This window comes from Limulus polyphemus, unplaced genomic scaffold, assembly GCF_000517525.1.
Source record: "Limulus polyphemus unplaced genomic scaffold, Limulus_polyphemus-2.1.2 Scaffold250, whole genome shotgun sequence".
In the NCBI taxonomy this organism is placed as follows: Eukaryota; Metazoa; Arthropoda; class Merostomata; order Xiphosura; family Limulidae; genus Limulus; species Limulus polyphemus.
Window position 1 is genome coordinate 110031 of NW_013665860.1, and position 27926 is coordinate 137956.

At 32.1% G+C, this 27926-nt stretch overlaps 1 protein-coding gene across 7 annotated transcripts in view; it reads right to left on the reverse strand.

Moving 5' to 3' along the window:
* LOC106478799 (STAGA complex 65 subunit gamma-like) overlaps window positions 1-27926 on the reverse strand; it is a 41225-nt gene that overhangs the window by 11866 nt on the left and 1433 nt on the right. For 2 of the 7 annotated variants that reach the window (XM_022382450.1, XM_022382448.1), the window contains 9 exons: window positions 26798-26967; window positions 24525-24642; window positions 21379-21491; window positions 17533-17642; window positions 15146-15267; window positions 11249-11433; window positions 5664-5864; window positions 3485-3649; window positions 2531-2787 (listed from right to left, as the gene is read on the reverse strand). In XM_022382450.1, coding sequence (XP_022238158.1) covers window positions 2715-2787; window positions 3485-3649; window positions 5664-5864; window positions 11249-11433; window positions 15146-15267; window positions 17533-17642; window positions 21379-21491; window positions 24525-24642; window positions 26798-26958 — 1248 coding nt within the window. In that variant the 5' untranslated portion in view covers window positions 26959-26967 and the 3' untranslated portion in view covers window positions 2531-2714. Of the gene's footprint in view, window positions 1-2530; window positions 2789-3480; window positions 3650-5663; window positions 5865-11248; window positions 11434-15145; window positions 15268-17532; window positions 17643-21378; window positions 21492-24524; window positions 24643-26797; window positions 26968-27926 lie in introns of those variants that run through there. The other 5 variants (XM_022382447.1, XM_022382449.1, XM_022382453.1 and 2 more) reach the window with 5 other exon arrangements.

Sequence of the window (27926 nt, forward strand, 5' to 3'; positions counted from 1 at the left end):
GTTACTCACAAGTAAAACACCATATACTGACATTCCCTATTTTACTGGTATGTTACTCACAAGTGAAACACCATATACTGACATTCCCTACTTTACTGGTATGTTACTCACAAGTAAAACACCATATACTGACATTCCCTACTTTACTGGTATGTCACAAGTGAAACACCATATACTGACATTCCCTACTTTACTGGTATGTTACTCACAAGTAAAACACCATATACTGACATTCCCTACTTTACTGGTATGTTACTTACAAGTAAAACACCATATACTGACATTCCGTAATTTACTGGTATGTTACTTACAAGTGAAACACCATATACTGACATTCCCTACTTTACTGGTATGTTACTCACAAGTAAAACACCATATACTGACATTCCCTACTTTACTGATATGTTACTCACAAGTAAAACACCATATATTGACATTCCGTAATTTACTGGTATGTTACTTACAAGTGAAACACCATATACTGACATTCCATACTTTACTGATATGTTATTCAATGTTAAAAAATATGTGGATTCCCAATCATCTGGCTTCATCTGTTTTTGATATAGAGTATAAGTGTTAAGGTCTTGGTATAAGTGACCCTAAAAAATATAGTATCCCATATACCTACTAAAGAATTCAGCGATTCTCTGTGAATTTTATACTCACCTTCAACATTACACAACTAGACAATAGTTTCAGGTGTGTGTGTGTGTGTATATGCCAGATGTAGATATAATTACTAATATTTATCATAAAGCTAAGATAATAAGAAAACTTACATGATTACCACAATTACAAAACAATTTAAGTATATGACAAAAATCAAGACTGGATAGTGGTAACCTGAGTATTACTATACTAAATCACTACATTACAGCACCCCATGGTAGCTTTACCAAACTTCTGTGGTATTTCCACATATAACAATAGAATACCCTCATATTTCTACCTACAAGACTAAAAAAGGCTTTACATATTCATTAAATGAAGCCTGAATTAATGCTATGTATCCATTTGCTTTCTATTGTAAGAATTTTGAGAAGATGATCTCAATTGTAATTGAAAATTTGTATTTAAATTTTATTGTTGAAGGATGAAGGGATTTTATTAGCACTTGACTGGTATTGAATTGATATTTTAATGATACCGTGTCAAATACCACTATTCTTTATCATAAATATTCCTGTATTTTTAAGATGATACATTTAGTATCTTACTACCATCAGCTTATTCCCCATTTACATGTGACGATTTACACTCCAACATTTTTAGTTTCTACCAAAATTTTAAATGGAAAGTAATCATCAAAACATTTGATGTGAAACATTTTTTTCCTTACATAACCAAATAAATGGTAATTGGCAATTTTTGTTGCTTATGTATCTGTCAGAAAGTTCCCCCACCCCCAAGTTTATTTTATCACATAAAATTAAGAAAGTTTCATAATGTCCAGAAGTTTCTATCTCTCCAGTATTTAAGTAATTTTGCTAATCCCACTTTTGAAACAAGTGCAAAACCACTTTAGTATGTGTGTATAAATTCAGTGTAAGGCATAGAGAAACAGGTACTACATGTATGATTCTTGTAGGCTGGTAAAAGTTATATTTTTTTTAGGTTAGAAAGATGACACTAAGTGAAATTTATTTCCAAGTACATGTGTAAGAGGCTAAACATTTTAAACTCTTCCTTCTCACAGGAGAGTCCTTGAGGATTTATGGAATTCTTAAGTTTCCAAAACTTTTCACTATATTGTACATGTTTTAGAACTAAGGAATTTCTTAGAATTGCACAGTAAAAACAGACAATACTTGGATGCCTGAATTTGCTTTACAATGTAAACCTATGTGATACACTTTAGAACTAAGAAATCTCTTAGCATTGCACAGTTAAAAACAATACTTAACAATTTACACCTATGGTACATATAACATATAGACTTCGTTCGCATCAACAAAATTGTTCCAAAAATAATGCAAAAAAAAATCTATTTATCATAACCAATACCATTTCCTGACCTTAAACAGCAGCACTATCCAAAAACTGGATGAAGTTTGATGGTTAACTTCTGTATATCTATTCACTGGATGAAGTTTGATGGTTAACTTCTGTATATCTATTCACTGGATGAAGTTTGATGGTTAACTTCTGTATATCTATCTATTCAGCATGGGATATTTTAGCATTAAGAGAAAATTTAAAATTACTGTAAACCAGTGACCTGAAATTGTTTAAAAAATTCTATCCCAATGAAAAGAAAGTTAACTGACCAGTCCTACTGTATTAGAAGAGAGCTTTGGATAGCTTTGTTTACTACTTTTTATTACACTCTTTAAAGAGACTCACTTATAACATTTGATCTGTTATATGTACTCTCTGTTAATGATACTTCACTCTATCCTTTCTTCTGTTACTGTAACTAAGAATTTTGTTTCTAAAACACTACTGGCAAAAAATTTTGGCATAAGCTGAATTGCAACACACAACATATACATGTTTTTTTAAATCAACTTTCTCACAGGAAAGTAATGTTTAACTTTTTATTTAGAGCATAAAAAATCACTTTTACATTTAAAAACACATGGTGTGTATCTATGAGATACAGAAAGAAAAGGCATAAATATGTACAGTTGTTGCAATGAGAATTTATATGTACAGTTTCATATGATTCAATAATATTATGAAGGATCTGAAACATCTGAATTAAACACCAATCAACAAACTGTGTTGCTAGCATAAAAATGAAATCTAAGTTCACTCAGCATTCTGAAAATTGTTTTATTTTTTTCTGAAAAAAAAAGAAAAGAAAAATTAACAGAATCTAACTCAAATGTTGTACAAATTTTTTATCATGACAAAAACAGTACACTTTTAATTGAATAATTATACAAAAAAGATGCTACTTTTAAGAGTCAGTTACTTTATACAATTTACTGAAACCATTATTGCTTTCAAATGTGAAAAGTTTATCAGCAGTTGAGAAAAGCAATTTATAGATCATGCAGCAAAGTTAGTAAAATCTGGACTGGCCTACAAGTTCACATAAATAATATTTTTTGTCATACACATTTTCATGTAACTGCTATAACTACAGTACTTTTTTTTAATGAATTTGACTGATTACCAGTTTATTAAAGTTCTGTATATTAGGGTACATTTTGACACATTGGATCATTAAAATGGAAATAAGAAGTCAGCATAACCAATATTTCATTTATTGTAATGATCGGCAGCCCATACTGTAGTCATGTAGAGATCTCTATGTTTTAAAAGTTTTTTTCAGTATGACAGTAATCTATCCAGAATCAACATTACCTTGATAAGTCTTAAAGCGAATTAAATCACTTTACAGAACAAATAGCTAGTCATGTTAGTACTCTCATCACCAGCTGCATAGATAAACATGAGTAATCAATAAAAGAATCACGCAATCACATCTGAAGTACTATAGAAGTATCAAAATTCAGAATTCAAAAACACTTACTTTTTTTTCGGTGGTGGCTTTCCAACACGGATATTGTCCATAGAAGGTGACATAGTATCTGAAATTGAAGGTATGCTTTGTGAAACATCAGGTTCTCCTGCGGAAGCTGCTGGGGAATCACTGACATTAATAACTTCATCCTCTGGATCCAGGTTAACAGATGATCTGTGTCAATAAAATGCACAATATCATTTATTCTTATTGCATTTATTTTAAACGTATCCTGTTTTGTTCTGTTATGAGAAAGGTCCATTATACAGAATGGTTCAAAAGTTAGTTTTGGTTTGTTTGGAAGTTCACGTAAAACTACATGAGGGCTACCTGCACTAGCCATCCCTAATTTAGCATTGAAATACTAGAGGGAAGGCACTAGTCATAACCACCTACCACAAAACTCTTTTGCTACTCTTTAACCAAGAAATACTGAAATTGACAGTCACATTATAACGCCCCCATGGCTGAAAGGGGCAAGCATGTTTGGTGGGATGGAGATCCGAACTTGCGACCCACAAATTGGGAGTCGAGCACCCTAACTAACTGGCCCAAAAGTTAGTTGTTCCACAATTAAATGTTATTTATATGGATAACATTTTATCTGTAGTAGTAAACCTCAATGTTCCTTTGTCAATAACACTCATGTAGTTCACTTACACTTGTACATTTATCTGAAACATAAAAACTAAAATTGATTAACAAATTGCTCTAATGCAACTCAATTTGAACCAGCTTGTGTATTCTGGGTCAACACGAGCAGATGACTAATATTAATAAACTATGCAAAATGGACAAATTTTTGGAAATTTTTTGGCCACTATGGTTTGTAGGTATACCCTGCATTTTCTGCCTTTTCATTTTACTGTATAATCAAAATTGTTCATTTATTATAAATCTGTGCAGCTGTTGCATAACACATGGTAAAAAAAACAAAAACTGTTGACTTTTTTTCTAGCAGCCTTTTTTCCTTTGTTGTTTTCTAGAGATAAAACCTGTTCTGCCCAACCTATGAAAGAATGTATCAAGTGATATCTTGAGGTTAAAGCTTTCTCCTATGTTGTATGAAAATATCCAGTCATATGTGTAGTGCTTGTCACTATGGGTAAATCTGATGTTTCCCATTAAGTAAGGAATATTAGATTTAAGAATTACAATACAAGATCTCAAATTAGTTGGCCTGTACAAAAACACCTTGAGCTCCTTTTGTAGATTAGTCCTCTAAGATTTTCTTCTCGAGTGTCACTCTTAACAATAAACCTACTGCCCATTTCAACTTTGTTGGAAAAACATAAATATTAAGAGTCATGCAAAGTTAACTTCTTAGTTGTTCTTTATAAAAATGACTGAATTATACATTTTTAAATTTTTTTTTCGGGGGTTTTAAGTCTTATTTTGTCCTTGGATGTTTATATTGGTAAAAGTCAACATTAAAAAAAAGAAAGAAAGAAAAGAGAATAAAATATAATTAGGAACAGACAAAAATTCATTGCACTGAACTAAACTGCACTTTTATAATATTGAAAAACCATACAATCTTTAAAGGAATTTAATTTGGGTTTTAAATGTAGCATTCTTTGTAATGTACCAGAGTTTTCAAATCAGAGAAATACATCTGCGTAGTATTACACAGAAGATGAGGACATTAAAATCATCTGTCATTGTATTTTGTTCTTTTAAAATTCAGAATTATTCAGCTCAATAATTAACTTATTTCCTTTACAAAACAGAAGATTATGAACATGTGTAAAATGATAAACAATTTGGCTTGTTTTGAGGAAGATGTAAAAATAATAAATTTTGTATAATCTTAAACTTCAAAACATTATATCCCATTTATTGAAAATATGCAAAATAACGAAAATATCACAAGCCATTCACATATAAAGTATTTGTCTGATAGTAGTCATTTTAGGATTAGAATCTATACTAACAAGTAATGAATTGAAAGAAAATTTCACTGGCTCAAAACTGACTTTTATTACAAATATTAATTTAAAAAATGCTGAGTCAAACTGATTCAGTGCTTTTATTTTAAAAGAAATTAGATTAATTTTCCATCTGACTATTTGCTAATTTTAACGACATCTTTAGCTTGTAGAATGGAAATGTTACTATGCACTAAGATGTTAATATCATAAACATACATTAAACAACCTGATCATTGATTAAATCACCACATACTTACATTTCAACAGACTCTTTCTTCCCAGACTGGCCAGGAGGCCATTTAATGTTATCTTCACCTTTCAGGCATGAACTAGGATCTGGCTCCATTGTTTGTAGTTCCTCCAACTGTAGTGGAGGTTCAGCTGTTTCAGTAGTAGTGGTTTCTTCAACCTCCTCCATGACAGGGAACTCTATCTCTGACACTGGTTCTTCTTTGATCCTGTTAAATCAAGCATGAATTAAGATTAATTAATTTTTAGATAAAAACAATTTAATAACTTCTCTACAGATTGTCTTTTTTAAACAAACCATATGTCACCTAGTGTTTTCTTCATGGCAATTACACTATACTAATTTGTTACAACATGTAATAATCCATCTTTTAAAGTCCTCTTGTCATCACTGTTATTGGAGTGTACAACCAACCTGTATTCTGTAACAAAATGTGCTGTTCGTCATGAGCACATTTTGTTTTTGTCATAATGACCTCGATTTGCTAAACCCAATATTATTGAAATAATTCTAAAGAGCATTTCCCACTTATTCTCAATTATTTACGTATTTTACATGGATGTGCAAACAGATTGTAATATTTTCCTACCAATAATATGAGTAAACAAGTGTAAACTATTCTTAATTTTTTTTTTTTTACACAAATTGAAGTGTATTTCTAGACATTTCTATTAATTCACCGAAATTAACAAACTTGTAGATTATTGATAGTTTCTGGTGAGGTTTTAATATCAAAGTACTGAGCTAATAAAGATACATTCTGAAGATAGATGTCATTATTAACATTAATGGAAACAATTGTAGTAATTCATATTGGCTATAAACACTATCCAGTTTTTTACAAGATTACTATTAAGGTACTTGGGGACAGCAACATCATCCAACGGTAGACCCAATTCCTCCAGTTGTGCCTGGACACGAAGGCCAATAGAAGGAATTGCAGACCATCTATTTTGAAAGAGCATGGCCCACTGAGGAAGAAAGACAACCCCAGGTGGGATGCTGTTGTAAGGATCGAAGCTTGGTAGCATATTGCAAAGAAATTTGCAAACAGCGGAGGTGAAGAGGAGGTACGTGGGACACTGTGTACAAACTCTGGACTGGAGAAGTGTGGAAAGCCCTAGATGGTGAATGGGGTCCAGCATCTTCAAAACTGAGGTCCTGGCAGAACAATAGACCAGAGACCCATAGTCCAGTTTGGATTGAATGAGGCACGATAGATCTTGAGCACAGAACACTGATCCACTCCCCAAGAAGTGGAAGAGAGAACACAGAGGATATTCAGTGCCCTTGTACACTTGACACGTAGCTGCTTCATGTGACGAATAAAAGTAAGCTTATGATCAAAGATAAGCCCCAAGAACTTTGCCTCAGGAAACACGGGAAGAACAACATCAACGAGACAGAACTCGGGATCAGGGTAAAGACCCCGCTGGCAGCAAAAATGCATGCAAATGGTTTTGGAAAAAGAAAAGGTGAAACCGTTTGATGTGATCCACTTCAACAAGCCATTGAGGGCAGTATGAAGCTGCTGCTCAATAAACCTCATGTTTGACAACCAACATGAGATGTGAAAGTCTTCAACATAGAGCCCGTTTGCAACAGCAGGAGGAAGTTATGTAACGATAGCATTAATCTTCATACTGAAAAGTGTGACACTCAAGCCCTGAGGGACTCCAAGTTTCTGTGTAAAAGATGAGAAAGAGTTGAACCCACAGGGACTTGGTTTCGCCTGTCCAGTAAAAAGTTCTGAATAAAAATGGGTAAATGGTCACGCAACCCATATCAGTGGAGATCCCGCAAAATGTTGTTCCTCCACATAGTGTCGTAAGCCTTCTCAAGATCAAAGAACATGGAGAAAAGATCTTCTCTTCTGAGGAAGGCTTCCTGATCGAGGTTTCAAGTTGAATCAGGTGGTCCACAGTGGAGTGCTTTCTATGAAACCCACACTGGGTGGGCAAGAGGAGGTTGTTTGATTCAAAGAACCAAACAAGATCAGCATTAACCATCCTCTCTAGGACCTTACAGTGACAGCTAGTCAAAGCAATTGGATAATAATTAGAAGGAATCTTGGGGTCCTTCCCAAGCTTAGAGAAAAGGGAGGACAATACCCTGTCGCCAAGCATCAGGAAAAATGTTCTTCTGCCAGGTCCAATTAAAAACAACCAGAAGAATAGCAAGAGAGGCAGCATCTCATAGTGACTGATGAAGGGCAAGTTTGAGTTCCACCAGTGTAAGGAGGCAATTATAGTCATAGAGACGATTGGCCCAAAAGGAAAGAGGCGATCACTCTGCCCGAGAATTGATAGCAAAGAAGGTGAGGGAAGAAACAGAAGTGCTGGATGCACAAGAAAAACTCTCACCAAGAGTATCGGTGATGTTTTGTACATCAGCAACTTCCTGGCCACTGGAGTGAAAGATGGAAGAGGAATGGGAAGAATACCTCCCATTGACCTTCCGAATCTTGTCCCATATGACTTTGGAACTGGTGGTAAAAAGAGATTCTAGTTGTGAACTTAATTCAAGATTCCTTTTGGCTTTGATGTTTGACCTGCCAAGCATAGGAACGAGCCTGCTGGAAAGCAATGCAGTTGGAAAGAGTGGGATACTTGGGAAAAGTATCCCAGGCACGTTTCTGAGCCCTCCATGCCTGCTGGCAGACTGGAGACCACCATGGACGAGGATACCATGGGAAATGTGTCAAGGTTTCTGGTATAGAATGAACAGCTGTTTTAATGAAGCAAGTTCTGAGAGAGATGGTCCAGCTTCCACCCTTGCACTCAGGTTGGGTACCATTGACCACAGCTAATCTCCCTCAAAACAATAGGAAAATGATCACTGTCAACCCTCCAAGAAAAGCAGGAGAAAAATGAAGGAGCACAGATAGATAGATCAATGGCATTAAAAGACTGATTAAGTGCATGAAAATAAGTATAAGAACTAGTATTGAAGAGAGAAAGGTTGTGATCTGAGAGCATACACTACCGAACAACCCCACCCCCAATCGATATTAGCAACATCCCAGAGGGGATTGTGTCCATTAAAGTCTCCCACGATTAAATAGGGAGACAGCATCTGTTCAATGAGAGCATAAGTCTCTTCAGGAGACAGGTAGAGAGAACAAATAGTGATGGTACAACCTAAGGAAACATGGATGATTACGGCCTCCAAGGGTGTATTGAGTGACACTGAAAAGGTGGGCACGTGCTGGTCAACAAGCAGTGCCACCCCTCTATACACTCATCCATCACACAACCTGTCATTCCGGTATAAATAAAACTGCCGAAAGGTGACTGTATCGGCTGGTTTCAGGAATGTTTCCTGTTAGGAATCAATCAAGGCCTTAATATCATCCAGATTAGAATGAAAACTTTGACAGTTCCACTGTATCAAAGTGGTCATTTTTACTTAGGTGGAGGAGAGCTGGGCAGGGAATATTTCTGTTTATGACCATGCCATTTTTCTTTACTAGGAGGAGGTCTGTCAACCTCAATAGATCCTGCCCTTGGTCGAGTGGGCAGACCTCTGTCATTAGGTTTAGATTCCAGCAACTGAGGGCATGAACGAATAATCATTCTGCATCTGTCCACCTCTTTGGCCCTGAGACAGTGGAAGGAATGGTGGGAACAGAGAAAGGAGTAGATGTTGACTTGTCAACTCAGTTATTCATTGGGAGCAAAAGACTCAGATGGAGGTACAGAAAGGTCTGTCTGCACTCCCACTGTAGCAGTGGAGCATAGTGCAGCAGCATATGTCCAAGATGGAGTAGGGACAATAACTTCCAAGCCTCGGGTAAGAAATGTTGTTACCAGTTTTTAAACACTGTACTTCTTTCTCCTCCACCCACTTTGGGCAAGATCTATAGTAAGAGGAGTGGGAACCACTACAATTAACACAGTGAGGGTCTAGTTCACACTCGTAGGCATATATTCCTTGCCACCTCAAAGAGCACACATCATAGAACCTCAACAAGATGCCTTCGATTGATGGAACCGCTGACACTGGAAATATCTGAAAGGGTTGAGAAAATATGGCCATACCTTACAGTTCAGATAATCTGCCTTGACAATGGCAGGTGGATGTCACGATGTAAACGTCAAAATAAGAACATTGGTAGGCAGCATAATTCCTTCTTTATTAGTGGAGATATGTCACACTGCAGAAACTCCTTGGCTGGACAAACCAGCGAGATCTACGACTTGGGGATTTTCTTAAAATACCTCTCAACAATAACTCCTCATGAGGAATTCAAAGTAGCATGGTGAGTAACCTCAATGGATATATCCCCAATGGCCTTTGAATTCAGGAGGAGTTTGCTGTGTTTTGGTGTGGATGTTTCCACCAAAATGTCCCCAAAACGTAGCTTCTTGAGTGACTTTGGAGAGCCAGCAAGCCCGTCTAATCCCTTCTGAATAAAAAAGGGAGACATTTGTCCTAAAGGTTTTTCTAACAAGGAATGCAAAGTTAAAAAATGAGATACAGAAGCAAGATGAGTTGAAGATTGATGATCAGAGTTTTCAATGTGCAGTCATTTACCAATAAGCTGAGTTTTTACTATTTTTAGTTTTTTTAGGATTTGGGGGATCCATAATATAAGGAGAAAGATTCAGTGCCCACTGACACCACCATGGGGTCCTATGAGGGGATGCACTACAATGCCAAACAAGGACACTGCAGCAATGACAGAGTTTCATTAGCACTATACCCAAACACTAGCATCAGACACAATGTCCACAACACCTGTTGAGAACACCAACACTGGTACTCTGTTGAGTCTAGCCCGACAGGACCAGGTGACTGACCCTGAGAGGGGGGGGGGCACCCGAAGGTTACCCATCTACATGAATTTAAGGCCAAAGTGGTGTGTGTTGCAGTGCCCCAGACACCAGTATCCTCTCCTCACCTTCACGGGTCACCACCCACAGCATGTGGGTGGATGTTCAGGAATCCACCATGAAGGACACTACTCAATGAAACACGAGTTGCCAGTAGTTGCTCTTGACCAGCTGTCTTCTCTCTAATCTATCAGTTCAAAATCTGAGATAGCTATGCACAATTACCTCCTTTTTGTGGCTTTGCAAAATATATTCAAATATGAACAACTATGCACCAAGATATATTGTCTACTATATCAAAACTCACAGCCATAAAAGAATTAACAATTACAAAAATTTTTAATTTTGATATTTTTCAAGATATGTTTATAAAAGCAAATCAAACTGAGTACAACAACAGTTAAAAAAAGTATCTTTAGTTTCAAGTTTACTGAAGAAAAATATCTTATTGATTAATTTTTCAGAGATATTAGGAAAAGTCAATGGAATTTAATGAGGCTTTATAAATACTTCTTGTATAAAATTACATATAAATGTAATATATGGTGAGGATAAAAATTCCTTTCAAAGTGTGTGTGTGTGCAATTTTGAATTTTAATACAGCATGTAATCAAAATTATCCGATAATACCATGACTGTTTCAGTTATTGAATTTTCATCTTTAAAGATCTTAGATAAATAATAAAACTGAATACACTGAACCTTATACTGGTTTTTAACACAAGTTGAACTATATGGTCATTAATACATGGCTTACTTTGTCAATTTACTATCTTCTGTAGGCTTAACTTCTGGTCTCCTAAGTTTCTCATAGTCATGCATCAACTGCTGACAAGTCTTCATCATCCCTCTGTGGTAAGCCACAACCCGGTGTTGATAAAAATTGTGAAGTTCTGTCATACTTCCAAGCCCAATCTCATGAAATACTTGCTCAATAACATCCTGAAATAATAATAATTATATTATTAAGATCTAAAAAAGGCAATTAGCCACAGTGGAGTATTAATATGTTTAACACCAGGGGACCCAACAGTGGTTGGATGTGACATCCTGCAGCACAGGTAACTGTTGTCACAACATATCTCTACAATATGTGGTACGGCTTCCCCCACATCACAGAACTTATAGCTTTATATAACTCAATACGATATGGAGAGTCAAACCTCCCTGTTCATCATCCACCGATTCAAGTATTCCTGGGAGCAAGTTTCTACCCATTTTTAAGTAAAAAAATACTCTAATTTAACTCTTTATATTCTGTTGAAAACTCAAAGAATAATAACATTTTTCTGTTATACTCTTCTATTAGACAATTATTATGAGATATAAAAATAAGTTTTCCTTTAGTTAAAAAACAACAACTCAGTTAGGTGACATCTTCAGTCATCAACCTAGATAAGCTAATGTAAGTAAATTGAAGTTTTCCAATTTTTATCATATCCTCTTTATTGATGGTCTTTGAAATGACTTATGATGGACCCAAAACATGACAACCTAATGACATTTCATTCTGTAAACTCCACCCAACCCTAGGGCTAACAGGTTGCTAATTTGACTTGGTAGATATTTCTAATTGGGGTATCGGAAAGTAATGTCATTTTAGTTACCTTAAATTCAAATGTTTCTAATTATGTGCTTTGATTTAGCAGGCAAAAGAAACCTTCTTGTTCAATTTTCTATTAACAAAAATAGTTTTCCTCTAATCAAACGAAATGACTGACCATATACCTAATGAGAATCACATTTAACATGCTTTATGAGTTTCATAAATGACAATGAAGACAACCAAAACCATTCGTGGGGTTTATAAAGATGCTTTGATGTCTACAAATGCCAGCAGGGGTTCAGAAAATTTAGGTCAGGTGATTTTGATCTCTCAGGTTGCCATCTTCAGGGAGACCAGTAGAATTGGACAATGACCATCCGAGGTCAGAGGTTGAGTCAGACCCCATCAAACCATCCAACAATTGTCAGAAAAACTTAATTCTTCTTGGTCTAGCATTCAAGAACATATTAAACAGACTTGGAAGGTCAATAGACAAGGAGTTTGGGTTCCACACGAATGGTCAGATGACAAAAAAAACCAGTACATAACAATTTCAACTCACAGACATGAGAAAGAACCATTTCTTCATCGGATTATTACAGAAAATAAGAAATGGGTTCTTTATGTCAACACCAAGCACAAGAATCAGTGGCTTAGTCCTGACTTGAACCCAATTCCAACAGCCAAACTAAGTCTACACCCACAGAAAGTCTTGTTAGTGGGACAGAGTCGGCATAATTCACTTTAAGTTATTGAAACTGAATCAGTCTATAACTGCAGACCTTTATTGTCAACAACTGGACAATTAGCATCAGGCTCTCATTGAAAAACACTCAGCACTGATCAACAGAAAAGGGGTCATTCTACAGCATGACAATGTGAGATCACATTATGCAAGAATGACTAAGAACAAGATCAGGGATTTGTATTGGGAAGTCCTGCCTCATCCTCCATACTCTACTGACATTGCACCTTCATATTACCATTTATTGAGATCTATGTAGCACTTTCTCAGTGATAAAACACTCAGAAATATTGACGGCATCAAAACTGCTTTCACAGAATTCTTTGTCTCAAAGGAAGCTTCCTTCTATCTACAAGGAATTGAAAGCTTGATTGAAAGATGACACATTGTCATTAATAATAATTGGGATTATGAAAGTGATTGAAAAATAAATACTTTTAAAAAGATTGTTAACTGTATAAGGAAAAAACAACATTACTTTCTGGTAACCCTAATATTAAGCTCTTTAATAATTACAAATGGAAACAACTATTAATGTTTGGCATTATCATACAAATGAGTTTCCTTCAATGGAAATAATGCCTTTGGAGTGATATTCTTTAGTTTCATCTTTGCACATCTACACTTTTTACAACCATTTGAAATTTATGTTGCTTATTTTATTGATTTTTTTGTCAGAAGTGCTAGAGATTACTCTCAACATCAGGTAACTACACATACCTTTTATAACTAACATATTTTCAAATACATGTAATCCTGATAAATACTCATGCTTTAGGTTTTGTAACAAAAGAACAATTAAAACTTATCTTAATGTGTTACTATCTGAACTACAAACAAATATAGAGAAACTTGTGTGACACAGATCCCGAGTAAGGATGAAACCAGTCTGACACAGATCCCGAGTAAGGATGAAACCACAGATATTGTATAGGTTTCCATTTTGAACAGTAATCTATCTGTTTTGTGAAATAACGAAAACTGTTTGAATTAGACAGGTTCTGTCCTTATTCAGAATATGTGTCAGACATGTACATATATATATATATATATAATGAAATTTATTTAACACAGAAACTAGTGGGATATATATATACATATTACATCTCATGGTCAAGTACGGCAGCAATATCAGTAGACTAAGGACATCTTCAGATCTCTAGCCTGTAGAGAGAAAAGATTATTCCAGAATGTGTATCAATCACTCTGATGAATACATAGCTCTAACAAAAATGGAAGGGCATCAATCTAAACTTTGACTTTCAAATTTTATGAATGTAGACAGGACAAATACAATTATAAACAACAATAATTCCATTTTTGAAATGATTTTTTGAAACTTATGGGAAACTGACATGTGAAAAAATAACCAGGCACTAAGATCACATAAAAATAATTTCCATCTGGCAATTCCTTTTTTTTCAAATATCAGTCACAAAAGGGTTCAAAATTCATAAATATGTTTTATTAATAACAGGCTGATTCTTAACAATCAGTTTTATGGCCATTAAATCAATTTCCAATGATTCAAAATATTCCTAACTGTACAGTGCGGTACTGAGTTTGTTTTCCAACACAAAATATATTGCTGGGTGGCCATGTTTTGTTTTGTATAGTACTTTAAATACAGTAAATGGCATCAAAAATAACCAAGTTGAAACATGTGCAACATGTCTGAATGTCCAATATTCCTGAAAATCATTTTATAATTACTGCTTGTTAAGAGTCACACTAAGCTTCTACCAACTATCTTCACATATATGAGCAAATTCACTACATCAAGTGGTTACTTTGTCAAAAGAGATCAGTGATAAGCTACAGTGAAGTACACAATGGATCTTAGAATTCATCTTCTAATACATTATCACACTCCACTTTTTTTCACAGTTAAAATAAATTTTCCAACAATTTATTCATTATGCTGGGGGTAAATGTTTTACTTTTGTGCTTAATATATTATAATAAAAAATATATATGAAAAGAGTTTCCCTTCAGTAGATGTTAGCAACCATAATCACAAATTAGATGGAATATAATACTGAGTGAGATAAATACAGTACGTGTACCATCAGATAACTTTCTAGGCTCTCTTTTTTTGGCCAATAACGATTTTGACCACCACCCCCTCTATTTAATTCTGAGAAGATACATTGTAGGTCATCATGCTGTTCACCATCACATTTCACAAAGAATATAGAGGCTAGGAATTTCTGATGTGCAATCAATCATGTGTCAATATAGTTAACTATCCTAGTGTGTATTTTATTTAGTTTTCTGTAAATGTTTTACAAAACTATTTTAAAGAGCAAATTAACATAATCTATGATCTTAAGAACTTTTCTATTAAACAATTGATTACTGACCACAAATGCAGTATTTCCAGTCAGTGCTTCTCTATCCCTTGCAACCCGCATCAGACGACAAACACGGAGATAGTGGTCATGAACAATGTCCACCAAAGTTTCTAAGACTAATTCACTGGTGGCTGTTAAGAAATTGTTTATAAAAAGTGTAAAAATCATTAAAAATAAATAAATAACACATCATTAAACAGTAATATTATATAATATAAATGTATAAATGCACATTGTAATTAAAAGTTATAACTATCATTTCTCAAAACACATCTTTCACAGACACTAACAAATAATGTGCTAAAGAACAACTATGCTTAATTCTTATGTCCTTTTCATGACTTTTTAAAAATTATGTGAAAAAATTTTTCAGAAGTATTGAGTGTTATTTAACTAATTATTTTTTGTCATAAATAGAATGATTTCCATCCTAATAAAAACAGCTTTAATATTGTTTGCTTTGATTTATTAAATTTTCTTTGATGAAATAAAATTGTTCTGAAGTAACCATAAACTACTCTAAGAAAAGCCTAATATGAAGTATTTACTTAATTAACAAGATAGATAAAAATTGGGAATTTAAAAATCTGTAGATAAGGGTCATAAGAAAAGAAAGCAAACAAGGCTGGAGGTACTGTAGACATTATTTACTCAAAACTACTAACCCCTATCTTGATTGCTTGTTTTTTTATATGCTCAACTAGTAGCTAGTTGATACTGTTCATGATGATTTACTGTAGCTATTGGCTATTAGTTCGAGATGTAAAATGTTAAGCTGCAGCTGGAGATCGTCATGGAGATTTGTTTGAGAATATAGTGAGCATTTATAGCATCTATGTAACTAAATTCTCTATATATAATGCATAGCAATGGGCAAATATATGATAAGACTAAGGCACAACCCCCACTATGTGCATATAAAATCTTACCAGAAGAAATATATCCTTTTCAAAGAAAACACATACATCTGAAACATCACTTTAAATAAACCTTCATGTTTTCTAAAGTAATTACTCTGATATGTGTGTAAAAAAAAATTAATATAATTTTTATTACTCCTTCACTTCATACATAACATGGGAGTTAGCTCCCTAAAGACACCGATTGTATAGTGTACAAAACATCGAGTATCTACATGTTACAGTCATCTAATTTTCACTTAAGCTGTACTTAAGCTTTATAAAGGAACACCAGATTTTGTAAAAAAAACTACTTCAAGGGGTAATGATAGCATCATTTACATTAGAATTATGATGTTTTTAGCTTATATAAAATATAGAAGAAACAAATTAACTTTTCAATACCCCCTATGACCTATGCAGTACCTTATTCTGTATTCTACAAAAGGTTTAGCAACAATATACCAAGCCGTTTTTGTTGTAGGCTAGCATGGCAAGTGAATAATAATAAGAAGAAGAAGAATTACAAACAGGCCATTTTTAGCAATTTTATTTTCCTTATAAATCTAATATATGTGCTTTTCTTGTGCATTTTTATATGTGTACAGTCATAGCAGTCAATCAAAGGTTTTAAAGTGTTGTTCGAACTGAATCTTTAATGTTTAAGGAGGTTTTTTGCCCGAATGTTTTATTAGGGTTTTTTGCAATTCCTTGTGATCCTTATTATGAATCACTACCATGATTCATGATACATAATCATCTATCATACGAGAAAAAGGCTAGCTATTTATACCTCATTTATAAACTTTAATCTTTTAAATATCTACCTGAATCTAGTATTGATGCAAATAAGGCTTAACTTCATTTCTTACTACAAAAATGCTTTACTATCCATTTTCTCTATTCACATTTTGTGTTAACATTTTTGTATAATAAAGCTAATAGTATAAAGCAAAACTGCACTGAAATTTATTCAATAAAGAACATAAAATATATTTGTCACTTTTGGGTTATAAAACCTGTAGCTTAAAACAATGTTTCGATGCCATAAAATAGCAAACTGGAAAATACACTTTTTAGCCTATATATATATATATATTTTTTTTCACTCTTTTTCTTCTGAATAGTGAGTTGATATAAAATTAATTGCTAGCTATTGAAAAAAAGAGATATGTATTTAGCATAAATCAGCATAACTTCTGAATAATGAGTTGATATAAAATTAATTGCTAGCTATGGAAAAAAAAGAGATGTGTATTTGGCATAAATCAGCATAACTTCTGAATAATGAGTTGATATAAAATTAATTGCTAGCTATTAAAAAGAGATGTATTTAGCATAAATCAGCATAGCTTCTGAATAATGAGTTGATATAAAATTAATTGCTAGCTATTAAAAAGAGATGTATTTAGTATAAATCAGCATAACTTCTGAATAATGCAGATTTTTAGTAATTCTATGAAAATAATAGAAAAAAAAAAGCAAAATAAAACTTACTGTCAAATCCAACATGTGCAAAAACAGCTGCCACAGCTTTTCTGAGAATCTGTCTTATGACATGAAAACTGAGTTCTGGAGGTGGCTTCCCTTTCCCTCTTACAAAATCACTAGAAATCAATTTTCTTATTGTTAAACAAATATATATATGCAACTAACCTGTAACATCACATAAAGTCTTGGAAAAGAACAACAACAAAAAGAGATTATTGTATAGGTTTTAGTAGGTGTAATTAACCTTTAGAATTTATGCACATCAGTACATTTTACTTGAACAATCATTCTGTGAATTTATTTCGTACATAACAGTTGAATTTGAGCCCATCTACAAATAAGTCCAGGGTGCATTTGGATATATTAAGAAATAATAAAACAGTTCATGCTCAAAAGGAATGTTTGAATGCTTCATTATAAAACAGAAAACTTTATCACTTCAACATGCCATTATCGTAAATGTACTCCAAAAATGAACTTGCATGGTTCAAACTGAGAGAACTAATGTTATGAACCTACAAGACATGTACCTCTACGTTCTTTAAAGAATTTAAAACACTAGTGTTAATTCTCTACCAATCATTTATTTGAAACTTTTTCTTTAAGTGTACAAATGAATCCACATTCAATAAGTTAGATAAACGTATCTGAGAATATCAGAAGTATCCATTCTAGTCATGTTAAAAACACTCCACTTTAGCCACACTTTTCTCACAAACCATTAAAAATAGAAGCTTGACATTTTTGTTATTGGTTGTATTTTGTGCTCAGTTTAGGTATTTTTTATTTCTTAGCATCAAAATTTTATTAATTATTGAGACAATAGAGTAAAAATTGTAACATAGAAAGTTTTTCTTGAATAATGATTGTACTACTTCAAATACCACACAAAGTGTTAATAAACATGTCCTGCAAAGTTTAAGTTTTCCTAACCATTATCTGAGAAAATTTACCTAAAAACTGGCTATTTTAACATGGAAAATAGACTCCTCCCTAGTCCCTTTAACCCTAACACAGGGATTTTCTGGCATTGAGTGCAAACTTGCATATAAAGTTTCAAAACGTAAGTGAAAACAATAATTTTATCTCCATTTTTGACAATTTTCTTACTAAAACATATTTTTAAATTGATATTTTATCATTAAGTAACATTTATTTAGTGTAACTCACAAATAAAAATTATATAAAAGTTCCAACTCTCATTTACGTGTAGCTCCAAGAAGCCTCATCTGTAAATAATGTATTTATCCATTTTTTAGACCTTTTCTGCCAATCTAAACATATAGGTTTATAATTACTAAGAAACAATCATCTCCTGAAAACACAATTATTCGTGTCTTGTTTTTACGTTATTTTCTTTTTCTATTAGCAGTTTTCTTAATACAGTCATTTGTCACCACCCTTTTATGATGATACAGTATGTGATCTGAACAATTATTACTGAAGCTCAGTTTTGAAAATAGCTAGAGCTAATGGGAAAAAAATGATTCAATAGAGGATATTCAAATATTCCTATATCAATAATGAACAAATAAAGTGGTTTCAATGGTAATTTGTGGTTTCTTGAGATATTTACTATCCAAAGCTCTTGTATAGGTATACAGAGAATTCTAATGTGTAATTTACAGCCCTTAGGAAAAACAGATCAGGAAATTCTTAGTTTCTTTAGACATTCTATTCATTCCTAAAATATTTTTGTGTTAAATTATATCTGTTTGAAATTTATAGAAATTATTTTGTTTTACCAGGCACTAAGATCACATAAAAATAATTTCCATCTGGCAATTCTTTTTTTTTTAAATATCAGGTAAGCTTATTTAGGTTTAATTGGTACTGTTAGCAAAGACAGAATACTCTGATGACTCAAAACATTATTCATTGAATACCACTGTTAAAATTATCACACTAAAACAACATACACAAATAAAATAAATTATCACTATTTCAAAATAGACAATATTAATAAGATATAAATTGATCTTCACCAAGAATATTGTTTACAATGCCTAGCCTAACAAAAATGATGGTGATGCCATTTTGAGAGGTACAAGGTCACCAATAAATCTTTGTCAGTTTCTAGTATGTTTTTTGTTTATGATTTACAGCTGGAAATGGTAACTGTGCAATAAGCAAAATATCAAAAGAAATGTTAAAGAATATCAGATAAGTTGAAACTAACTTGATATATAAAATGGAACTTTTTGATCAACAATAAAAAAAATTCAATTCTAAGAGGAAGGAAGTATATTTAATTAACTTTTCCTTGAAACAGCATTTTACAAAAAACTTTTGGAAATTTTAGAACCAAAAAAAAAAAAAGATAAAACTAGTAAATCAAATCACACTTTTTTTTTCACTGGAGCTAGATATTATTTTGTAAGTTTGCACTAAGTTTCATGCAATTTGGTTAAGTACTTCCACTATGAGAAGAAAACAATAGGTAATATTAGTGACAGGAGTAAGTGAACAACTTTGTACTACTTCTTTAATAACTCTTTTCAGATTGGCATAGCTTAAATAGTAATAGCTCTTTTCAGATTGGCATAGCTTAAATAGTAATAACTCTTTTCAGATTAGCATAGCTTAAATAGTAATAACTCTTTTCAGATTGGCATAGCTTAAATAGTAATAACTCTTTTCAGATTGGCATAGCTTAAATAGTAATAACTCTTTTCAGATTGGTATAACTTAAATAGTAATAACTTTTCAGATTAGCATAGCTTAAATAGTAACACACATTTCACACTGGTGATAATTGCTTCTATTAATAGATTAACATACATTTTATATTACACTACTTGGCAGCTAAATAAAGCATATTTTTCTCAATGAGATAAATACATTTTAGACTGATCAGTTAAATAACATTTCCACTGCAAATATACAGATGTTCAGTCTTACTAGGAGGTTGGAATTTACCAGACTTAATTCGTATACTATCTAGTGACATGAAGCTTGTCACCAAAATTTAGGACTAGTTTTTGTAAGATTTTCTCTATTTCTCATAGAGTTTTTACCTTGTGAACATATAAATAATTTGGTTTAATTTCAAATTATAGGCATATTTCAGCAGCCTTGAGTTTTATAAAATACTTAACTCAAAATAAAACAAATTCAGTTTGGATTAATTTGGTTTTGTATTTATCTCCAGCTACTTCCTATTGTAAAAACAGAAACAGCAGTAAAGTAAGTGTGTAAAAGTAATTTTCACTCCTAATAAATTATTACAGGCTAGACTTGTAGCTGTTGCCAAATTCTAGGATTTGACTTGAGATTTATCAAATGGCAGCTAAAGCCTTCTTATTCATTAAAATGTGGATTTACCAGCTTCTAGTAACTACTGTTAAAATTAATTACTGTTTTTACCAAAAATCTTATTGCTGGTAAAATGCCCAAGAAAAAATAACCAAATGATGTTCTGGACATCATAAATATCCATATTTTGTCAAAGAAAGCTTATAAATACAATATATATATATATATATATACATAGTAGTATTAGTAATATTTAAGATATATTTACGTTATATGCTATCAAATCACAATAAAGGATACTTTATTTTAGATGGAATCCTCCTCATAATTTTTTTAAATATTGCCTTATAAAAGTAAGAACTTAAAACTTGTATACTATTAATATACTGATTATTAGCTATGTTTTTATGTTTTGATTATTGTTATACCATGAAAAGAAAGTAGTTTAATTTTGAATGTAACTCACTAAAACCTCATGACATACACAGAAAAAGATGTCTGTAGAAAGAGGATAGACTAAAACTACTAATGCAAGACATTCTATACATTAGTTATCTCTTACTATTAATTTTAAAAAAGGAACATTTATTGCCCAACCTGTCTGGGTTCTTGCCTCTAATGTCCCCAGGCTGTCGATCCTGGCTTTCTGGATACTCAGGTACTGGTGGTGGTGGCGGATGGGTCTGAGCATTATCGGTGTCTGTTGTTTTCTAATTATATAGATTTTAATGTAACAGCCTTGTCTTTACAAAAAAAATATATATTCAAAATAAAATATTCATCAATCACTGTCACATATCAAATAGTTGGTATCATAAGTTTGGGTATAATATTTAACTCTGTAAGCAAAATAGCCAACCCAATACCCCTTGTTCCGCAATAACAAACAAAAAAAATCTTCAGTAAAATAACTTTAGTAGGAAGGCAAAATGTAAGGAATTTTTAAGCTTAATTACTTTATACATTTCTTTTATAACAACCTTTGGCAAATTAAGTATAACTTAAGAGCAGATGGAAAAATCTTTAATACAAAAACAATAATGTAACAACATCACAATGGTGTCAAGTAATGTGATAGATATCTATAGTGTATGCCTAACAATTCATGAACTAACAAATATCAAGAATCTATTAAAATATTGATATGCAGTACATATTGTGCTGATTCATTTCTTCTAACTGCATTCTGCCCGGGAAAACATTATTCAGCATTCTACACTATTCATTTATATCCTGTTCATTCATTGGTGGTATTGAAGTTAGTGCTAACCTTTAAAAAAATTACAATTTTACACACATGCTTTCTAAAAATCTGTGTTTTCAACCATAATACTGTACATTTTCAATGTAACATTATTTCACATTAACTAAGCTAACATGTAAACAGTAATGTGGCAGCTACAATGCCTAATGACAAACACCTGAACATTATACACGTGCAAAGTGGTATAGGGAATACTGGATATCTCTGAAGCTACATGTAATGTTTACGCATTGTTGAATGTTTAAACAATGAAAGATTTATTCATTTATCAGTCACCTGTTGCAATAATAGTGTGTACACTTTTCCAAATGTTATTCTAAAAAATTTGGTATTGTTTTACAAGTTTATAAGCATGTTTACAACAATGTTGGAGCCTTAACTGTTGTATCTATAATCACACAGTTACTCAATGCTCAATTACTCAGTTATTGACAATCATACATGTCTAAAGTAACCACTTAAGTCAATAAAAGTTTGAAATTCAACAGGGAATAAAAAGAAACCCACAGTTTAATAAGATAACATAAATTTTAATGTGGTGATAACAATTGAAATTCTTAACTGGGGGTAGAGTGAGACATGGCCTCATGAATGTCTAATTTGCTCCTGGTTACTGAACTCCTATGGTTTTCAAGTATACACATCCAGGACTTTTTTTGTCTCTGTTTTTTTAAAGAGGATTACTTGAAGCAGTGCAGCATTTTTCACATTACATTACATAAAAAACACTTATGAATTTGAAGTATTTTTGAAAGCTATACATCTCTGTTTATAAATGTAAGGAATAAAATGAAGAAAAGGTTAAGTTTCCTCACTATCTTTAATAGGGTTTAGTGAGTTTTTCCACTCAGTTCAAACAAAAATATTGAATGTAATTCAAGTCTAAAGACTCAGAAATGAGAACAATGTTTTTTTGTTTATTTTGAAAGGTTGGTGCATGGCCTGATAGGTTTCATTCTTCAAAAGTAATTCTGCTTTATTGGATTATAAAATAAGAAATAACAGCACCGACGGTGAGCTATAAAAACATTATCATTGTGGGTTAAATCTAAACATTCAAAAGCCTAAGTTTCTTGGTTTGCCACTTCTTCAGAAAAATAAGCAGGTTAGTTCAAAAACATAATACATAATATGGTGTTAAAAATCCTTGTCCTTATTCGGATGTGTTTTGATATAAATAAAATTTATGAAAATTACCAGTTTATGCTAATATGAGTAGCTTTTCAACTATTACAACAACTATGTCCAACCAGCCTAAAGAGCTTGATACTGGGTAAAAAGACTGGATATAGTACAGTTTACTTTCACTCAGAAATTCTTATTAATAAATACAAGATTTTCCTTAAATTAAATATTGCTAACTCCTTACTTGAAGTATTCACAAACAGTTCAGTGAGCATGACCAGATGGAAAAAGTTTTAAAATAAAGATAATGGGTATGGCCAAACCTAACACTAAGTTTTCAAAAAAAACTATAAATGATCATTTTATAACATAAAATGGTGAAATACAAAAATAAGAACATGATTAGCTAAATCAAACTGTTTCAAGAAAAGAAAACAGATCTTATCATAAAATCAGCATAGATATAGAGGGGAATGAACAAGAAATTATTTTAAAAAGATACCCTAACTGCTGTAAGGTTTTCACAAGGTTTTTAGAAGTTTATTAAAAACTTCAATCTTTTTATGCATAGACAAATAGATATTTTGTATAATACTCCAAATTCTATTCCTCAGAAGGACAAATTTTCCAACAAAACCCTTGTTTAGCTTCTCATTTTGTCCTCAAGCTTCCTACTCTGATGTTCAAATTTAAGTTAAGGGAAAATATATTTAACAGTGTTTAAACATTCCAGAAAGAATTAGCCTATATTCCTAACCCTAGTCTAAGGCAGATTCTAACTGAAGTGGAAAATATAATCATATCTTGAAACAAACATAATAAAGAAGTGTATTATTTTAACACAGTGGTATCCAGTAGATATGTAATAAATTATTTAAGTCAGTAACAGACAAAAACAACACTTGGTCATGTGTTTATTACTGTAATGAAGTTTCATCACTCTTGTATCAGTGAATATATATACATTCTTAAGCAAGGCTAAAATGTTAGACATTCTGTTAATTATAATTTGATTAATAATTAAACAATAGTCAAAATGGTCACACCATCTCTTTCATATAAATTGTCAAATGTATACTAGTCTTTTTTTTTAAAAAAAAAGTAACAGTTTAAAATAATGGTGCAGGCCAGGATGTCGATTTCTTTTGACTTGGACTTTATTTAATGAATCTTTAATTTTTATTGTGAGGTAATTTTTACACTTGTATTTAAATTTTGATATGTTTTATTTGTCCAATCTCTTTAAAGCAATTAACTAGCTCACAAAAGTAATAAAATGGCTGAAACCACTAATTCATCAATAAAAATTTTAAAGCATGCATTACAAAATACATTGAACAAAATTAAAACTCACTGAGGAATCTTGCTGTTGTTGCAATGTGTGCAACAGTGATCGAAGTTTCTTTGCATATTGTAATAGCTTGATGGTATGTAGGGTTAGGCTGTCGATAGAGCAATGCTCTGCTGGTACCCTAACAGAAAAGATGTTTTTCAATATTTGTTTCACTTCCTACACAAAATATTTATCACATCAAATAAATTCAAAAACAATCATAAAAATGTAACCCCAAGAAACAGTTTTTTCCAAGTCCAAGGAATAAAGTCAAAAACAAGTTGGAAACAACAGTAAAAAGGATTCATTAATAAGCTCAACAAAAGCAATGAGAAAATATGCATTAAGAGGAAAAAAACTACAAATATAAAGTTAAATGTTATTTACACTATGATCACATGCTTTTAAAATACATGTCTAAACGAATAAGTGTAAGAACAAATCAAACAATATAAATAAGTTCTCTCAATTAAAGGTGTATAACAAACTCTAGGTTCATTTTATAAAAGACAGGTTTGAATGTGCCATCTTTAATTAAAAACATGTTTTGAATGAACAATATACATTACAAACAACACTGAGGAAAGACCAAAAAAATGTATTCCTTCTAGATGGCATTACTGAAATAACTTTCTTTTTCTGCCTTTAAACAGTTTTATTTGAGCACCTTATTATGACCTACACTGTTTCAAGTTTGTCCATTTTTATACCTTACATAGAATATACATGATATCAAAACAGATGAAGATAAGTGGTAACAACACCTGAACAGGATTACATTCTGGCATAAGACTTTTAATATATAACTATATTTCAAATAATATAAATACATGTGAATTCTAAGTATTAGGGTCTAATGCCTATTTAAAAATATAAATGAACTATTTGAAAATATTTTGAACATCTCAGAAAATAAATAAATGATTGATTAGGTCACAGCTTTTCAAATTTGTAACATATTATATCTAGAACAGTATTCATCTGGATTTAGTTATGCAGAGGTGTGAGTACATTATATTATACAAATTTTGGAGTATCACCATGTCATTACAATCCATGTTTCCATGTCCACTCAAGCTCTATCTGATGATCATGTATTTTGATAATAACTTTGCAGTGTAGTTTCAATGAAAAAGACTCCATTATAAGATTGTCATTTTCAAAGCACAACACTCCTCCCTAGAGATTTTGCATGTTACATCTAGTGTGTATGAATGATGGTTTCCCAAGATCCACTTCAACAGTCTGATTGCACAAAAATCCACAATGCTGCATCCACCAACTTGACCATTATATCTTTGTATGGAACAGCAGGAATACACATTTCATTCTCCAGCTACTTGAGGTAGGTGATGATACCCTGTTGGTCTGATTTCCAGATGAAAATTATTCTTTATTATGTTGCATACTGTGGCCTGAGACAAGTGGACAGCTTTTTCCACTGACCTTTGTGTTTGTGGATTCTCATCTGTTACAAGACATCAAGTGTAGGCTATGGTTTGTCGTAAGTCTCTTTCTAAATGGTCCTGGTATGCTATGTTGATCCATATTTCTTCATTTTCCAATGACATTAAGTAAAAAGACATCCCTGAGTTGAACACATCTTTATGTTCTGAATCATGAATGCTTTATTTCTAAAAGGGTTATTACATACCCTTCTCATAAGTGACCAATGTTTGATGGTATCACAGTACCTATAAAATGTTGAACAGTGTCAAAATGTAGTTCTGAAACATTCCATTCCACTACAACTTTATACTGACTGTGGTTGTCATGTAACTTGCTGATTTGTATATTCAAATTTGTTTTAATATAACATACTCAATTCTGTATTAAAGAAGTTAATACTTAGCTCTTTCACGTAATTTTAATAGGTTTGATAGGACTTTTCAATACACTACACATGTAATATTTTGTTTTTGTTTGTTTTAGCACAGAGATGAACAGTGCACTATCTTTGTTGTGTACAGTGCAATGATTGAACTCTAAAATCTAGCATTATAAGTCCCTCAAGCTTAATGCCAAACCATTAAGAGACAAGATATTTTCAAAATAAGTACAGGAAAATAGTTAAACCTTTCATTTTTAACACTTAACTGGTTAACTATTAATACACTGATCAATTATACACCCATACTCACCTTCTTCATGATTTTTTTTAATCTGCATAGTATAATTTTTTCACATTAGTCATGATATACAAAGGTGATCTGTAAAGAGTTTTCTGAAATTAAACCTTATGTTAAATTCAATATTTTCTCAAACAACTTTTTAAAACTAAAAAAATTTCTTACAGTTTAGCAAGTGCTTCTCCTCCTGATGGTGGTGGCTGATACAATGTAGCTCCTTCCACTTCTACTGGTCGACGTTTAGTGATTTGTTCTCGTTCAATAGCGGCAATACCAGAGTCAGTGTCTAATATCATAGGAAGGTCTCCCCATCTTGGTTGAAACATTCCTCTTAAGTGAATGTATTTGAAAATAAAATTTCATTTTTCAGAAATACTTTTTTTTTATTATTATAAAAGATAATATCACAGATTTATTAAAAAAAGACAGATGGAGGAATAACTGGAAAGATATGTCCTGATGATTCTTAGAAATACAATATTTTAGTAATTATAAATTGGCTGAACTCAAGCTATTCCTTCCTGTATTTGTTAATAGATTGCCACATGTTCATTATGAGAAAGAATATTATGTGTAGTGTGGTGTAATATACAAAAACATGCAAAGTGCACAAATGGGTTAAAGTTAATATCTGTGAAACTGAAATCTGTTTTTCACAATAAAACTTTAGAAAAATTTAAGTTTCACAGTTATAACTGCTTTCAGTGTTAACAAGTATCATAACAGTCACTACTTTAAAAAAACAAAGATATACAACAAGTACACTATTATACCCTTATTTTGAACATATTCAAAATATTAAAAACAAGGTATTTAAAATTAAAAATAAGATAATCACAACAGTATCCATGATAAAATAGCAGACTCCAAAAACTGTTATTACATGAAACAACATCAAATATAATAAAAAATTACTAGTTCAACTTCCTGAATTTTAAATTAAAAAAATATTAAGGGTTAATATATTATATAAACAAGCAGACCCAAGTAATATCGATAAAATATTTTTTATGATATCAAAATTATTTAAATAAATATAAAAATAACCATAACAAAATTCTCAGTTTTCTTCACTTTTATACTGATTTACAAGTTAAGATGATCCTACACATATTCCAACTCACTAGTTTGCAACCCTTTGACCATTTCAATATGAGAAAAGTCTGCAAATCTCAACCTAGCCCAATATTGTCCTATTGCTTCTCTATTTAGAAACTTTTGAGGATTAAAAATTTAATCTCAGGCCCACTGACAGGGGGGAGGGTTATGCTGTAAAGCCTGCAAAGCATTTTTA